Here is a 15107-nt window from a genome sequence, read left to right on the forward strand (position 1 = left end):
CATAAATGTGTTCAGCATGCTCGATTTAGTGGGAAACGACCCTTGGATCATGCTTTTTCAATGAACAAACATGTTTTCTTTAGTTGGAAAAAATTGGTGCATTTACAACCATTGATTTTTTTCATTCGAAAAACATGTACACGTCGGATTCCAGCGATTCAAAAGTTGTTTCCCACTATAAACATGTAGATCACATCCATGGGATCGATTGGATCAAAAGAAACAAAAAAAATGGAAGCTGCTAAGTCATTTATAAATACAAAACGATTGTAGCAACTTTTAATGGCACAATGCCAAATGAAATATTTTATCGGATTTTCTGTGTTTTTTCGAAATTCTAACCGTATAGATGTAATGCCTCAAAATTTCAAACTTGTGAACCTTTCAGAAAACAGACAAGAGACTAGAGAAAATCTCTTTCCTCCAGAGTTTGTTTATAAAATCAGCGGAAGACTATTCTTTGGTTAAATCATAAGGCAAGCTGACAACTTTGGGCACGTTAGCTAAAAGAACCAAAACTCACAAAATTCGGATATCCCAAGAAAATCCGTTACAAACCCAAAACGTCCAGGACGCGAGTTAAGAGCAGGAAGAAGAAGTCCTGAAGTCATCTTGCAATCGCGCTATCACCTGTAGTGTACCTAATCATCACCTGTAACCATAAAATGGGTTAGTTTCGCGAAAAACTAGTAGGTGCACAAGAAAGACTACAGGAAACTGAATTAAGTACATTTAATTTAGTATGCTAAGCAGTATAAAGCAGATATGCAGTTAAACAGGTAAGCAGTACAACAAGGTAAGCAGTGCAAACGGGTAAGTGGTGCAAGCGAGTAAGTAGTGCAAAGCAAGGAATCAGTGCAACTGACAAACGCAGCATACAATCCATTTGATCGTAAGCTGTGAACTACCACGCAACAAGTTTGTTCTCGTTCCTAGAACGGGGTCTCTGCATCTAATCATCATCAGGACATCGTTTGTCGCTCACTACTTCTAACAAACGCTTTGTCCTGAACAACCTTAATTTATTCTCATCTCTCAAAGCCTTACGCGGCCAACTATCACTTGTTATGACTCACTAAGGCATCATACTTTCTCAGGAAAAACCCACCCTTCTATAGAAGGTCCAAAACATGATCACTAACTCAAATCGCTAACGATCTGATTTTTACATCTGAGTCCTGCATGTAATCATGCTAAAACAGAAAGCCGAAATTATGAATTAATAGTTGGCTATCACAAACAATTTCAGAAGATCATCACAACTCACCATAACTTTTTATGGTAAGCAAAAACACAAGATCCACGTCGGATCGCTCGGTCCGGGAGATATATGACCTGACAAGGAATTACCGCCCTAGAGGGTATACATGGTCTTGGATCATACACTTCCTCACAGGAGTTCACCGTCTTTGCGGCTACCCGTTCGTGGACAGTGTACATCCTCACAGAGAATCTCCCACTCTAGCCGGGTCACCTGATCTTGATCATACATACCCCCACAGCGAAACCTTTGGGAAGTCGGTCCCCAACAAATGCATATCCAATGAAAATCATTGTGATACACGCATCAACGCAAATGACCGCTCTCAAGGTCGATAGCCACTATTACAATCAACAAGATCAACGCCGGATTACCTGGTCTGAGAAATGTATAACCTCACAAAGAATTCCGCCCTAGATGATATACCTGGTCTTGGACCATACACTTTCTCACAGGAGTTCACCGTCTTTACGGCTACCCGTTCGTGGACAATGTACATCTTCACAGAGAATCTACCACTCCAGCCGGTTACTTGGTCTTGATCATACACGCCCTCGCAGATAATCCTTTGGAGATCAGGTCCTCAACAGACACCCTACTCAGTGATACATGCATCAATACAGTCGACTGCTCCGAACAATTGACCGCTCTTGGGTCAGAAGCCATCAATATGGGCACAAGCACGTATATCAGCTATATGCATCGTATCATTCCACATGGTAAAACAAAACACATGATCACTCATTCCTCCAATAAGGCTCCATGAACCATGAACATATTATTACATACTTCCAACATTTCTTATCACGTGGCATAACAATCACATCGCACAGAAGCATATAATACTACACATCGTGTTATTGCCACAAGGAACATTACAATCCTCAAATAGGACCTCAAAGTATGCGTAAACGACACATGAGAACACGCAGATATGGTAATCCAGTTGATTCTATAGGCGAAGAGTAACTAACTCTATCTGACAGCCAAACAAAACAACTGAATAAGACAAGCACTCATAAGCAATCATACAGCAACAGTTATATCACAATATGTAAGCAACTTATAAGACAAGCGGCCACATCAATCCTAGTTGCCACCAGTTCGTAGATTACGAGTTGTATGTAATTACATCAATCATAAGAGATGCAAGCCAATCAGTGCTATGCTACAATAAGCACCAAACAGTTTGACCAAGGGATAAAGCAAGTCGCATGCTAATATGTAGCCACTGGCATAATACTATTATTATAAGCATTTAACTAGTGTGAAAAGCTACTTATTACTCTGCAAAGAACTGCGTAAGCAGTTTAACCAACTAAAGTAACGCCTTGACAGGCGTGCATAGCTCAACGAGTAGCATACTGAACTACCGAGCAAGCAAGCAATTGACTTTATGTTTCAATATTACTAGTCTGCGGGTACGGGCAGGCAAAACGTAGAAACAACTGAGACTAGTTCGGACGTCTGTTATTCTATGTTTTTTCAATAACCCGAATAGCTAGTTGAGTCCGCTCCAAAGGGGACGACTTTAGCCGAGAGAGGATTCCCCAGAAGCTGAAAAGCAGTGCCACGGATGCATCAAACTTCTGCAGAAGTGTTGAGCTAACTATTGTAGCCCCTTTCCCCCTTAACTCCAATGATTGGGGAGGCCGGATCATTGCCCGTGGGGTGGTTGTTAATAACCTTTCCATTGGAGTTTTGTACCGCTCTGTCCTCTCCCATGACATAACAACCAGGAGCGAATGGGTGTGTTAGGGGTTGCTTAACTAACGACCCATCCTATGCTGCCAACATTATGCATGTGATTCTCTAGAATCTCCTCCGCTATCGGGGTATCTATATGCCTCGCATGACTCGATACCGACCTCGATAGACAGGATACAGGTTTCTCAACAGAACCCTTGCTAAGTAGTTCGCTCGAACCCCAACTCGTCTGCAAGACTGCATACTCGAAGAGTCAGGATCCTTGCAAGGTATCCCTCTTCTTACACGAGGATGTAACACTAGCTCCCAACTCAACTCTCGTCGCAAGAGAGAGTGGTAAATGCCCCTTAGATCATTCACGAGGATGCCTTTAAGGCATACACAAAGAGCAAGAACCTACACGTCATTTGCAATAGCAAGGCAATACCAACACATGCAAAAGCAAGAGCCTAGGCGCATAGTGCGACGGCAAGGTAAAGGCGATAAGCAGAAGTGCAACGCTAAATCTCGATGCGATGTATGACGGCAAGTAAAAACTATAGGCAGGGGTGCAACACTAGATCTTTGCGCGATGCGCAACGGCAAAGTAAAGACCGTAAGCAAGAGTGCAACGCAAAACCTTTGCGCGATGCGCAACGGCAAAGTAAGGGACAAGGATCGCGAAACCACGTCCTTGAGTTAAATGTGTACTTGTATAAATATATACATATATATTTATTTAATGGTTCCTTTTTAGTTAATTGAACTTAATTCAATTGTCCAAGTCTTCCATGCAATCTTCCCCTACCTTGAGGGGTGACGGTCCTCGTATGCCAGCGGCGTAGGTAAGCACAACCTCAAGCCATAAAGGGCGTGCAGGATCCACCGTTCAACCTGTGATGCTAAAAAGGTTAGCATGCCAAAATACAAATGAGAAGTGGGTCCGATAAGACCTGCAGCAGTACCAGACCCTGATACGAGGGTAGGCAGGAAGCTCAACTCCCTGCAGAATGCAGAAGAGCAACAGAGGCAGCAAAATCAAGGCAGAGGGGCGAAACCCCCTACCGGAAAACAAACAAGGTGCAGGGGGCAACGGTCCCAGCCAACCTTGAAGAAATGCGAGGCAGGGTCCAATGACCCTTACTGTCGAAGAACAGATGCAGGCGACAGGGGGCGTCGCCCCTGTCGACAAAGGACAGGCAGGGCTCTAGCCCCTGCCGACCTACCAGAAACAACAGGCTGCTTTAGTCCCTGCTGATCCAAAAGTTTCAGGCGACAGGGGCGATGCCCCTGTCGTCCTGCCAAAAGACGATAGGTGGGCCACAACCCCTACCGGCCAAAGATAACAGAGAGAGAGTGAGGGGGGGCTGAAAATCCCTGCCAGTCGATCAACAACAGGCGGCAGGGGGGCATCACCCCCTGCCAACCAGTCGGACACATGCGACAGGGGGTGTCGCCCCCGCCAACCTGCCGACTGAAAAGGAGGAGAGAAGAAGAAGACGATGGTGCAGGGAGGGGGCTCGACCCCTCCCCTGACCAAAAGAGGCAGCAGGGAGGGCTCGACCCTCCCCTGCTGGAAGAACCACGAAGAGGCAGGGGCTCTGCCCCTGTCGAGAAATCCACAAAAGGCAGGGGGCGGAAGCCCCTGCCGAAAAGGTGGGATGACATAGGGAGCTCCGCTCCCTGCCGGGAAAACAAGAGGGACAGGGGGAGCGGAGCCCCCTGCCGACACAACAAGTGATAGGGGGCAGAGCCCCCTGCCGACAAAAAGAAAGGAAAAGGAGAAGGGGAAACGAAGAAGTAGAAGTAGAAGGGGAAGAAGAAGAAGAAAGACGAAAGAAAAAGAGCGTACTTGGAGATCATCAACGGCGGCAGCGGCGGAGGGAGGTCGCAGATGGCGGCGGGTTGACAGGGGTCTCCAGCGAGAGAAAGGGTGCAGAGAGGAGTCGGGGGGGAGAAGAGAAGAGAGTGAGTGTCGGGTAGAGAAAACAGGAGAGCAGGAGAGGAGAATCGGGAAAGAGACGATGAGGAGGGGGGGGGGGGGTCGTATTTGAACCCCCCTGCCTTGCTATCTATAGAAGACCCGAGGGAGGCGGTAAGGCTATGCCTGACCGCCTCTCCCTTTGGATCCGGGTCTGGTCCAAATCTGGATCCGATCCGGGTCCAACAATTTTTTTTCTTCAACTATTACAATAGATGTGTTCAGCATGATTGAATTAGTAGGAACTGACACTTGGATCATGCATTTTGGATGGAAAAAATGGTATTTGGAGCCTCAAAATTTTATGAAAATTGTAGGCAGTTTATTTTTGAAACCTTATAAAAAGTAAAAACCTATCCATGCATCGGAATCAAATCCTCCAAGAACTGATTCCTATAAAAACAAGCATATAGATTACATCTGTATGGTCAGAATTTCAAAAAAACAAAGGAAATCTGATAAAATGTTTCATTTAGCACAGATCCTGTATCATATATATATATATATATATATATATATATATATATATGGCACATAGCATGCAGAAACATGCATTTAAAATGGTTCCCCAAACTTATTCAAAATTTATGCACATCTGCATATATTGAGATCAAATTGTTAAAATATGTCAAAGTATATATATATATATATACATTTTTTTTGTTATCTTTGTATATATGTTTTTCTTTTTTTATTTGTTTTGGTCATAAGCCATGTACACTTTGTAGCGTGCATAGCTTCTTATGGTCATAACCTGTGTGCACTACAAACAACTAGCCGCTAGCTATTCCTACGGGCTAGTGCTCTCATTCTTTTGTGTATATAAGGATCATTGGCTCCTTTGTAAAGTATGCATTTTTTGTGCATTAATCGATTAATATAAATAATATTTTTTAAGCGTTCTTGAGTGCACTTTTGTGATTCCTATTAGGTGGCCTTAGTGGCTTATGTGAGTGTGTGCCCTTTGTGGCTTGTGTGAGTGCTTTTGTGACTTGTGTTTGTGCTCTTAGAGCTTGTGAAGTTCTCTTTGAGTTGGTGGTGATTTAATTACACAAATAACATGTTTGCTACTCACAGAAACCACATCTAAGAGATTGTCAGCATATTACAAGAGGTATTACATTGATGAATCACATTTCATATTAGAAGCGAAACTTGAAGTGAAAAGAAGTAGCTGCATCATGTTTCTGTTCAGAAAAGTGAGAAAACTCTACCAGTTTGCACTAAATCACATTTATTTAAATAAAGAAGTTAACCATTCAACCAATACAGTTTTTTTTAAAGATAGAACCAGGAAAGAAATCTGGTGTCATTATCATTCCCTCAGACCAGAAGAATGACAAACCAAACATGCTGCACTCAAGCTGCTACAAATAATCATACCTTCTCAGAGAAGAAACGGAGTCCCTTGTCAGGATAGTCGGCTTCATATGTCTCTCCCAAAAGGGGATTAAACGGCTTGCAGTTTCTGCCTTCTGTAGAAGCATAACCGGACACTGCAAATGCTGCTACATTCAGGATCCTCATCAAACTATTCCCCTACACAAAATCATCAAATAAAACAAAGTGCTGATCATTGGCCGGTACCGATTGGGTGAAGAAGAGAATGATCCAGGCCAACCAATAGAACAAGAAGATAACAATATTATATAACACACTATCAGAAATAGTAATTGATATTTTGTACAGTACAAAATTAATTCATGACTATTGTTGAGGAATGTAATATGTGTATTACTAGACTTTGTGCTACCCTTCTGCTCTTGTATATATTATTATTTTAGAAGGGTATTCTTGTACTTAATCATGGGTTCATGTAGTCAATTATTTTTGTCTTCTTGTGGGCAAAGAAGGTCGACTCCCATATATTATTGTAACTATCTTTCTTGATAACTCAATGAAAGTTTCTTTTTCACTGCATCTCTTCTTTCTTCTCTATCTTGCTGAACGTATGTAATTAAAATCCGTGAAATAGATGTGACCTATCTCAGAGGGGTCAATTCAACATGTTTGAAACCAAGCATATTTCAATAAATCAGCACTATGCACAAAATGTTTTTGGGAAACTTATTTATCAAGTTACCTACCTACAAAATACATTTTGAAATTCATTCAACCATTCCCAGTAATTTATACCAATGAAGAAACTGTTCACAATTTAGACTTTGATCAGAAATGCAGATAACAGCATAATTCTCATGAAATTATGACCAGATGAGATCAATAAATGCATAAGAGATAACGATTTCAAATAAGAAACGAGTCATGAGAAGCAAGCAGTTAGGACCTAATAGGTGCAAGAGACAGTTAAAAGAGAAACATGCAAAAGCCAACTTCAATGATAGAAACTAATGCAAACAAATGCAAACACCAACTACAATGACTTCGACTCTAATATAAAAAAAATCATGAAAAAGATAAGACAGACTTTACGTGAGTAGGATGAAAAAGGAAATACTGTGTATGGAAACCCTATGAAGGAACTCCATATATAGTAGGAAACTCCGAAGTCACATGGAGTTTTGAAGGTTTGACTTCTAGCATCCAGGAAGCATAAACACCACAAATAAACAATAGTTAAATAATCAATGGAAGCCAAAATCTGAAATAACAGTAACCAGGACAAATTGCTACCACTAATTAGAATCATAAATGCCCGGAAAACAAACAAAGATGATCTAAAAAACCAAAATAATGGCTACATTCAGAACGTGAAAGCTTCCATCAAGAAAATCAACTTACATATAAATATTTTCAACATAAAATTCTTAGGATGCATCAGATGTGATCCATGAAATTTTATGACAAAAATTGTAGTCCGAACATATGGACAATGAGATATTGCTATAACAAATGATAAATCATCATCTAAATTTCCGTTGCTTATCATTGCCATATGCATCTCCTTTTCAACTGACAAGTCAATGATGAGTTTTCCTACAAAACTGACTGAGTATTCATTTAGAACACTAAACAATGAAAAGAAGACTCGACTTCAGTTAAAGAAGTTAACAACCAATCCAATAACTACCCAAACATGCAGGAATATGAAAAAGAACCTAGCAGTCTCTATTTCTGCAATTGCAAGGAAAACAAATAATGATATAAAATGGAAAATATTGTCCAGCAAAATAAGCATATGAACTAGACCGTGTAAATGAAAGAAGAAACAAATTCCAACATAAAATTTTTATTTCAAAAAAAAAATAATAAAAATATTCATGTGTCTCATTTTAACTTACCCTCTTACCCCATTCATAAGCTCGATCAATAAGATAAGAATACTCCAGATCTTCGAAACATTTCTGTAAAGAAGACAGGGGCTCATTGAAGTACACGGGAAGGCAAACCTTTGTAAGATCCTTTCCTATGTTGTCTTTAATCATTGACCAAAGGCTAACTCCCTTCTCCTTCTCAATGGGATCAGGCAATTTTTTTCGCCTCCGAACATGTGGATAATAAAATCTGACAGACTGCATGGAAGCATCGACATAGTCATCAGAATCAATTGCACAAAGTTCCTCTTCATCTGAATCACATGATGACCTTTGAAACTCGGATCCACTACTCTTAAAAGAACTTGAAGACAAAAAGTCACGTGTATCAAAGAATGCATTGTCTTCTTCATCTGTTTCTTCCTCTGCTGCATCCTGCCTTTCATTATCTTCATCGGATTCAGTTATACTGCCCTCTGAAAAAACATCAATAGCAATAAGATCCTAAATATCTAACGACTTCTCAAAAATACATGCAGTTAAGTTTAAGAAATCAAAATAAAATATCATAGATATACAGATGCATTAATTTCTTAGAAGCACCTTTATTTTGGTCCAAACATATAAGCTTGGCTTTAAACAAGTTAACTGAACAATCAAAATCTCAAAAAGTGCACAATAAAAGTTTTAAAGAACAACCAAAATCAGATGTAAGCCCAAACAAGTACATACAGGATAACATAACCAGAAAGAATGTTCAGATTTCAGACTGATCTGATGTTCTGAAACAACTGAAGCCATGACAAACTCAACCAAGTTACAGCAGTTAAGAAACCATTACTTGATCATGTTCACTTCACAACTTTATTATACTATAACAAGCCATTGACACAACCCCCAAGGGGTTTGGCGTAGTGGGAGGGGGCCTTGGCTGCTAGGAGGGTGGTCAGGGTTCCATTCTCACGGACGTCAGCCCCTTGCAATATCAAGAGTAAGGGTATCATGCCCCTTGCTTATGCCGAAGCAAGGTGACCCCCTGGGGGAAAGAGGTGCGCCACCGTGGGACAGCAACCATAAGTATGGCAGGCATAGCCAGTGTGAATAGGTCTCTGATCCTGGGGTTGGTTTTCCCGTCCCTCATGGAAAAAGAAAAAGCCATTGACACAGGTACACAGCAAATATTTATAGCTATGGATGCCCTAGATCATGAATAAGATACCCTGCCATGGTGGTGGCAAAGGAAGTACCATAACCGTAAAAAAGTGATTCATGTAGCAAGAAACTAAATGCACACTCTGGGTGCTTACACAGTTACAAATAATTTTTTAGATAGAGGTTATACCGAGATCAGCATAGATTCTCTATAAAGTAGTTATGTATGAGCTGATTCCTGGTATCTGCAAACTCTTTCCATTTATTGCAGTGCCAATGGAAAGTCAGTCAATTTTTTGTCTCTAAAATCTGTGAAATATCTGGAAATCATATTACAGATTTCCTTGCCTATATGAACTATCCTTACTGGAGCCCATGCCATCAATTTTTTATGCCAATATTACTGCGTCTTGATGTTATTAGCACTTCATTTGATGAAATCAAACCAACCAAAGTTACATAAATTGCAAAACTTCAGTCATGTTTAGGTCGTAAAATGGTTGTCGATCAATACTAACTATTCTATCCCTTTAGATGGACCTCTGTAGTATTTGACTGCCTTACCCTAATTAAAGGCACATTACTGAAATTCATTGTCGCTCTCATGCAGCCAAAAAATGGTGGTAGTGGTGCCATCAGCTGAAAGCCTAACAACCCAATCTTTCACAGCCTGTGTCCCGCAATACAGTAACATTTCTCCTACTAATAAATGATAGACTAACCACTTTTAATATAGCAAGGCATGAGAAACTTGAAAGGACTATGCATCTTTCAAGGAACATAAGCTGTGTCCTAAGCATCCAGCTCTCTCTCTCTCCAGCTATATATTTTAAGGTTTTTAACTTGCATTCTGGGATAGGTAGTTTAATTCCTAAGTGTAAGACTTCAAATATGCCTCTAAAGAAACACACAGGACCCACAATCAGAACCGGAAGGAACAGGAGGAGTAGACTATGAGATTTCGTGTGTGTGGTTCAGCTTTCACAGGAAACAAGAAAAGGTAGAGAGAGAGAGAGAGACAGAGAGAGAGAGAGATGCACAATGGCTGGGGCGGCGCACGATGGCTCGACCTTCAAGCCCTAAGCCTTGTAAAAAACAGCAGATATACAATAAAACAATGTTACAGAAGTATTGCAAGAATGCCATTAATGAAACAGTATGTGCATGTGTTTTATTTAACGTGCGTATGGATCTGGATCTAAATTCATACGCATACTATATTTTAACACCCTCCCTCAAGTTGTATGTGATTTTGGAGCATGTACAACTTGCTCTTCAATAGCCAAAATTGATGTCCTGTTAACCCCTTAGTAAATAAGTCTGCCACTTGATTTTCTCTTCGAACATGATGTAGTTCTATCTCCTTCATCTCGACTTTCTGCCGTATAAAATGTTGATCAATCTCAATGTGCTTCGTTCTGCTATGCTGGATAGGATTACATGCAATGTTTAATGCGCTTTGATTGTCACATAGAAGAAATGATCGAATAATTGTCTCCCCAAGATCACTCAATAAGTGCCTAATCCATGTAGCTTATGTCGTGCCTGCAGCCATCGACTTGTATTCAGCCTCTGTACTCAATCGTGCCACTGCCTTTTGTTTTATAATCATCTCATGCTAGAGAAGTTTCGTTTGAAAAGCATTAAAGGTGGGCAAATGAGGAAGGCATGACAAAGTTGTGGTAAACATGTCAAAATCAGGGCCCAATCCATTGAGGAGTTGTTGAACTTTATCTTTATCTGCAATAGCACTTCCAATAACCACCAATTGGTCAGTAATACTCTTCAAGCGGCCTATGTATTCCATGACAGTCATGGAGCCTTTCTTCAAACTTTGAAACTCATTTTTTAAGTACATAACTCGGGCTTTTGATATCTGAGAGTATGTCTGAGACAACTTACTCCACAGATCCGCCGCAGTGCAATCATCTGAAAGAGTAACCAACACTTCTTGAGAGAGTATTGACATAATATAAGCAACCAAAGATTGATCATGCTTCCTCCAAGTTGTATACTCTGGATTCTTAATAGAAATGGTAATTGTGTCACCCTTCTCATCCTTGGTTTCCTGCAAAATAAGCTGTGGTGGTATATGAACTAAACCATCCAGATGTTCATCAAGATCCTGAATCCGTATAAAATGAAGTGTTTGCCTCTTCTGTTAATATATATATATATATATATATATATATATATATATACTTATATATATACATCTGTATATATATATATAAGTATATATATACATATATGTATATATATACTAATTCTCATTTAGATAAATACCCGATAGAGGTATTCTTGTAAAACCACATATGTATCTTTCTTTTCTTTTTTATTTTTCTTTTTTCCCCTTTTTCCTTTTTCTTTTTTCTTTATTTTTTCCTTTTTGTAATGACCACAAGGGGGCCCCACACTTGTAGTCGTTGGGGCTCCAACGGTCAGATTTCTGACCGTTGGGGCTCCCAACGACTACAAGGGAGCCCCCCTTGTGGTTCCTTTTAGTGCTTCCCTCTTCTATAAATAGAGGAGGTCTTCCCCTCTTGAATGTATGGGTTTTTACACCCTTCTCTTCTTTTCTTCAATAAATCCAACTTATGACTTTTAGTCATTTTCTATATTTGAGAGTTTTGTGTGTGCGCATTCGGTGTTTGTGTTCTTGGCTCTAGTAGTCACTCTTAAAGAGTGACCCTTTTGCTCTATTGGTGCTTCCGCCTCTTTTCATTACATGGTATCAGAGCTCGGTTGGTGATTGGGCTATTCTTTTGTCATCTTGGAAAGCGTGTCTCTCAAAGTTTTGAAGAAAAGAAGAATATTTGGTGCCAATGGAACGAGACTCTAAAGTGGAGCTTTCTTTCAAGCTAAATGGGTCCAATTATCTCATGTGGGCCTCCGCTATGGAAAATCATCTAAGATGTAAGAAACTTTGGGGCTTTGTTATGGGAACTACTCCCGAACCCTCTCTTGTTCTTACCAAAATTGAAAATGAAGTTGAAAAGGCTTTAGATGGCGATGAGCGCATCAAAGCCATTAATGAACATCAATCCAAAATCGAGGATTGGGAAAGTAACCATGCCAAAATTTTGGCATGGTTTATGAATAATGTATTTTGGCATGGTTTATGAACAATGTAGATCTCAAAAATTGTGCTAATATTGCCAAGTTTAGAAAGGCCAATGAGGCTTGGTTTTTTCTTAAAGGTATGTATACCCAAAAGGATCTTGCTCGGCAATTCTTTTGTCAAGAAAAAATTCGTTCCACTAAACAAATGGATATGAGTGTTCGAGACTATTTTAACTCTCTAACCCCTCTTTGGGATGAGCTTGCCCTTCTTGAGCCCAAATGGGTTGCTCCACAAGATATTGAACTAAGAAGGGAACAAATTGAAAATGAGCACTTTTTTCAATTCCTTCATGGACTTCGCCCGGAATTTGAACAAGTTAGGGCATCTCTTCTCCATAGAAGCAAAGCCCTACCTATTGAAGATGCTCTTGCCGAAGTATGTCAAGAAGAAACTCGACTTGGCTTGAGCATTAGGAATGATGAGGTTTTGGCCGTTAATAGGCCCGGATCAAATGTTAAAGCATATAGACCTCCCCACTTTAACAAAAATATCAATGGGCCTAGAAGGGGAATAATATGCCATTATTGTAATGAACCGGGTCACATTAGACCGGCTTGTCCAAAACTCAAAGGAAAAGTTGCCGTGGTTGGGGAAACTTCTCCAAAGAAGGAAGAAAGTACCAAAGAAGGAGATATCAAAGAAACTCTAAATCACATCTCCGAAGTTCTCCAACATCTTCTCAAGACTTCTCCTTCAACATCCGGGGCCGCCATTGCCTACTCTTCATCTCCTCCAGGTATGTGGATACTAGACTCCGGTGCTTCTTTTCATATGACATCTCATAAAAATTCTCTTTCAAATATTTTTTCCGAACCTATATCTTCTTGTGTTTCAACGGCCGATGGTACATCACAAAAAATTGAAAGTATTGGATCTCTTGATTTCAAAAACTTCTTTGTTCCTAAAGTAAGAATCGTTCCTAAAATAAATTTAAATCTTTTTTCCGTATCTCAAATCACCGATCATGGATGCCAAGTCTCTTTCTCACCTAAGGATTGCACCGTGCAGGATCTCCAGTCAGGGAAGCTGATTGGGCAAGGCCATAGAAGGGGTGACCTCTACTTTATGGATTTTTTGACTCTCCCATCTAAGGCATCATGCAATCTTGTAAAAGACAAAAGTATTGGAATATGGCATGAGAGACTTGGCCATCCAAATTTTGTAAAAATGTCTCTTTTTTCGTTTTTGAACAATACTTGTAAAGACAATCACATGACTTGTAAAGATTGCATTTTTGGGAAATCTAAAGCTATTCCATTTCCACAAATAAGTTACTTTACCACTCGGCCATTTGAACTTATTCATTCCGATGTGTGGGGACCTTCCCCTATTTTGTCTAAAGGAGGTTTTTCGTATTATGTGGTATTTATTGATGATTTTACTCGATTCACGTGGATTTACTTCCTAAGTCGCAAATCCGAAGTTTTCTCCTTCTTTAAAGAATTTCATGCAATGGTCAAAAACCAATTTTTGGGAAATTTATCTATTCTTAGATCCGATTCGGGAGGCGAATATATGTCCAATGATTTTCAAAACTATTTGAAAGAAAATGGAATTCTTCACCAACGTTCTTGTCCCAACACTCCGCAACAAAATGGACTTGCGGAAAGAAAGCATAGGCACATAATAGAGACTACAAGAACGTTATTAATCTCAAGAAACATTCCAAAATCCTTTTGGGCCGAAGCGGTTCTAACCTCTACATATCTTATTAATAGAACCCCTTCGTCCTCTTTAAAAAATCTTTCTCCATTTGAAAAACTTTACAATATGTCTCCCGATTACAAAAGACTAAGAATTTTTGGATGCAAATGTTTTGTTTTAACTCACAAGAATGATAAACTTTCCCCTAGGGCTATTGAATGTATTTTTTTGGGATATGGCGAAAAACAAAAAGTGTATCGATGTTTTGACATACTTAAAAACAATCTTTATATCTCTAAAGATATCACATTCCTTGAAGAGGAAAGTGGTTTTTCGCACCAACCGAATGAAAATATTGATTATTCATTCTTATTTGACTTATTGCCTAAAGAAAACATCATAGATGATCATATTGATCCTAATGAATCTCTTAGTGAAGATCTTGTTGAACATCCAAACGATGATCAAAACTTAGAAGAAAATGTTTCAAGACAAATTCAAGTCTACTCTAGAAGGAATGAAAGGAATCCTCCTTGTGCCCTTGAAAAATTTTCCCAAAATGAGTTCACCGAAGAGACTTCTCAAAGAAGATCAAATCGGATTTCCAAAATACCAAATAGATTTGTTTCTTATGATTCTTTTTCGCCTAACTTTCGAGCATGCCTACTTGCTCTTCACTCTTTTCATGAACCATCTCATTACAATGATGCTAAGCAATATGCTCATTGGAATGAAGTTATGCAACTTGAACTTAATGCTCTTAAAAAGGCACAAACTTGGGAAATCATTGATCCTCCCAATGGCAAGACACCCATCGGATGTAGATGGGTTTTTAAAGTAAAAACTAAGAGTGATGGTTCATTGGAAAGATATAAGGCTAGGTTGGTAGCCAAGGGATATGCCCAAGAGTATGGGGTAGATTATGATGAAACCTTTGCCCCCGTTGCTCGAATGACTAGTGTTCGAGCTCTTATTGCTATAGCCGCAGTTAAAAAATGGTCAATCTTTCAACTTGATGTCAAAAATGCCTTTTTGAATGGTAAT

General features: G+C 39.7%; 1 protein-coding gene across 2 annotated transcripts in view; it reads right to left on the reverse strand.

Annotated features, from left to right (window-relative positions):
• The window catches only part of LOC149816407 (oxysterol-binding protein-related protein 1B-like), a 51756-nt gene that overhangs the window by 21730 nt on the left and 14919 nt on the right, over window positions 1–15107 (reverse strand). For both annotated transcript variants that reach the window (XM_089986590.1, XM_089986591.1), the window contains 2 exons: window positions 8171–8619; window positions 6312–6467 (listed from right to left, as the gene is read on the reverse strand). In XM_089986590.1, coding sequence (XP_089842716.1) covers window positions 6312–6467; window positions 8171–8619 — 605 coding nt within the window. The remainder of the gene's footprint in view (window positions 1–6311; window positions 6468–8170; window positions 8620–15107) is intronic.

Source organism: Nuphar pumila, chromosome 14 (assembly GCF_984573655.1).
Source record: "Nuphar pumila chromosome 14, dmNupPumi1.hap1.1, whole genome shotgun sequence".
NCBI classification, from domain to species: domain Eukaryota; kingdom Viridiplantae; phylum Streptophyta; class Magnoliopsida; order Nymphaeales; family Nymphaeaceae; genus Nuphar; species Nuphar pumila.